This window comes from Mustelus asterias, unplaced genomic scaffold, assembly GCF_964213995.1.
Source record: "Mustelus asterias unplaced genomic scaffold, sMusAst1.hap1.1 HAP1_SCAFFOLD_35, whole genome shotgun sequence".
Taxonomy (NCBI): Eukaryota; Metazoa; Chordata; class Chondrichthyes; order Carcharhiniformes; family Triakidae; genus Mustelus; species Mustelus asterias.
This window is the reverse complement of record NW_027590117.1, coordinates 3,198,825-3,201,841: the sequence shown is the minus strand read 5'-3', so window position 1 is coordinate 3,201,841 and position 3,017 is coordinate 3,198,825. Positions and strand designations below refer to the sequence as shown.

The following is a 3,017-nucleotide window of genomic DNA, read 5'->3' as shown; positions in this document are numbered from 1 at the left end:
ACACAACATAGACATGGTCCACGGACTCCACAAGGCCGAAGAAAGGGCAGTCTTCGGAGCCCGTGAACCAGTGAATCCTACGGTTGTGCGGAACTGCTGCATGCATCACCCTCCACCCCAGGTCCCGACGGAATTGGGGTAAAGGAAAGGAAATTTGAATTCAGATTTCACGATCAGCAACGGTTTGTTATTTTCGACTTATTTTCCGAAAAGCCCAGGCTGAAAATCAGAAACTGCCAGATACAGGTTAACTATAGACTGGGGAAGGAGAGAAAGGGAGATTCTTACATTACTCAAAATTAATTAACCATTACCTATTCGTATAATTTTCGAAACTCTTGTTCTTTCCGCTTTGGTGGCTTTTACAGTTTGAAATGAAATCGGTTCGAATCTGAGATTTTGGCGCCGTTATTTTCCGCCCTCACTCCGTGGGCTCTCCGGATTGGTGAGTTAAGCAGGTTTCTGATTGGTCATATGAACAAGATGCTGAGAGGCAGCAACAAAGTGACCAATCAGCAATGTCCACACCTCCATTCCTCCCGGAGCTATAAGAGAAGCGAAAGGGAGTGGATTTCAGCATTCTTTGTGAAAGTGTTTGTGAGATTGTGCAGATGTCTGGAAGAGGAAAGGGCGGCGGGAAAGCTCGGGCCAAAGCCAAGTCTCGCTCCTCCCGGGCTGGACTGCAGTTCCCGGTGGGCCGTGTTCACAGGCACCTGAGAAAGGGCAACTATGCTGAGCGTGTGGGTGCCGGAGCCCCGGTCTATCTGGCTGCTGTGCTCGAGTATCTGACCGCTGAAATCCTGGAGCTGGCCGGGAACGCGGCCCGGGACAACAAGAAGACCCGCATCATCCCCAGACACCTGCAGCTGGCCGTCCGCAACGACGAGGAGCTCAACAAGCTGCTGGGAGGGGTGACCATCGCTCAGGGCGGGGTGCTGCCCAATATCCAGGCCGTGCTGCTGCCCAAGAAAACTTCTGCGGCCTCGTCCAAGAGCAAGTGAAGCGGCCATTCTTTAATCTGATAACCCCAAAGGCTCTTTTCAGAGCCACTCACTTTTTCTGGAAAAGGGCGATCTATTGTCTGTCCCTCAGATGCTGCGGTGCTATTCACAGCACAGCTGTTTCCCGCTTTGTTTTATCAATCCGTAGTTCCCCCTGTGTGCGATAGTAAATAGACCCCATCAGTCTCGCAGCAGATACAGAGGAATTCATCAGGCGAATACACCATCCACATTACGACAGTATTGTCACAGGCAGTATTTTAATGCATGCAAGTTGCTGCTTTTTATTAATAGTTAATATCTGGAACCCAGGTTCTGATTTCAGTTGTTAATCAACAATTTCATCATTTGCGCCATTGACGGAATCAGAGAGATTTCTGCACACACAGGACCTGAGTCCATTGCAGCGCTTTAAGATCTGCCTCCCCCCGGCGCTCCCTATTCTCCAGACACAAAGCTGCCTGTTCCACCGGCGGGATCGGGCCGGGGATTCTCTCCGCACTTCCCATTGTAACATTCCCGGCCGCTTTCGGGGGATAGGATCAGAAATCAGCCGTTTCCCTCTGTCCCTGTGAAGCCTGTGTGAAGGGGTTGGTTGGTGATCTCTATGTTTCTGCTTTTCCACTGAGCTGAGATTTGCTCCGTTTTAAATTGCTGAACGGGGTCTGATTACCGCCGGTTACAGATAAGAGATTGAGAAATTCAAACTGTTCCTAAAATAGCGCCAGGATTCTGTGGCGGAAAATACAATAAACAGATTATAAAGTGTGAGATTGAAATAGTTTCCTGAACATTCAGGCGTTCGGTTATTTTGTATTTTTCCTGCACTGAAATTGGCGGGCTTTTCCAATTTGAAAATGTGAACCAATCAAAACCTCCCATTTCTTCTCCCTGGCTCTCCGGTTGGTTACGAATCTGATTGAAATGTGAGTGACCAATCAGAGCTCGAGTCTGGCTGCAGCCTCACAAACCGCTCACAATGATTATTAATAGAGATTAAACTGACGGAATCTGTATCTTCTCTCTCACCTGTACTTGAATTTTAAAATATACTTTGTTTCCACAGACAAATTATTGAAGGAACGTGAATAAATGTGATGTCTCTTCCACGCAAGTTACAGGGAAGTGAGTCGCCGGCTCCATCTCACGTTGTCGCTGACGGAGCTCAGACAGTAAGAAGTCTCACAACACCAGGTTAAAGTCCAACAGGTTTATTTGGCAGCACAAGCTTTTGGAGTCTCAGGCTCCTTCAGGTGAGTGAGAAGCTGTGTTCACAAACAGGGCACATACAGGCACAAACTCAATTTACAAGATAATGGTAAGAATGCGAGTCTTTACAGGTAATCAAGTCTTAAAATTACAGACAGTGTAAGTGGAGAGAGGGCCAAGCACTGGTTAAAGAGGTGTGTATTGTCTCCAGCCAGGACAGTTATTGATATTTTGCCCAGGCAAGTTGTGGGGGTTACAGATAGTGTGACATGATCCCAAGGTCCCGGTTGAGGCCGTCCTCATGTGTGCGGAACTTGGCTATCAGTTTCTGCTCAGTGATTCTGCGTTGTCATGTGTCGTGAAGGCCACCTTGGAGAACGCTTACTCGAAGATCAGAGGTTGAATGCCCATGACTGCTGAAGTGTACCCCGACAGGAAGGAAGCACTCCTGCCTGGCGATTGTTGAGCGGTGTTCATTCATCCGTTGTCATAGTGTCTGCATAGTCTCTCCAATGTGCCATGCCCTGGGACATCCTTTCCTGCAGCGTGTCAGGTAGACAACATTGGCCAACTCGCAAGAATATGTACGGTGTACGTGGTGGATGGTGTTCTCATGTGAGATGATGGCATCAGTGTCAATGATCCGGCACATTTACCGAGGTTGCTGTGGCAGGGTTGTGTGGTGTCGTGGTCAATGTTCTCCTGAATGCTGGGTAATTTGCTGCAGACAATGGTCTGTTTGAGGTTATGCGATTGTTTGAAGGCGAGAAGTGAGGGTGTGGGGATGGCCTTGGCGAGATGTTCGTC

General features: G+C 48.5%; 1 protein-coding gene across 1 annotated transcript; it reads left to right on the top strand.

Moving 5' to 3' along the window:
• Positions 1 to 581: 581 nt before the first annotated feature.
• Positions 582 to 1,001, top strand: LOC144482308 (histone H2A-like). Its single transcript, XM_078201487.1, has one exon. It carries the CDS (start codon positions 612 to 614, stop codon positions 999 to 1,001), a length of 390 nt encoding a protein of 129 aa, XP_078057613.1. The 5' UTR covers positions 582 to 611.
• Positions 1,002 to 3,017: the final 2,016 nt, after the last annotated feature.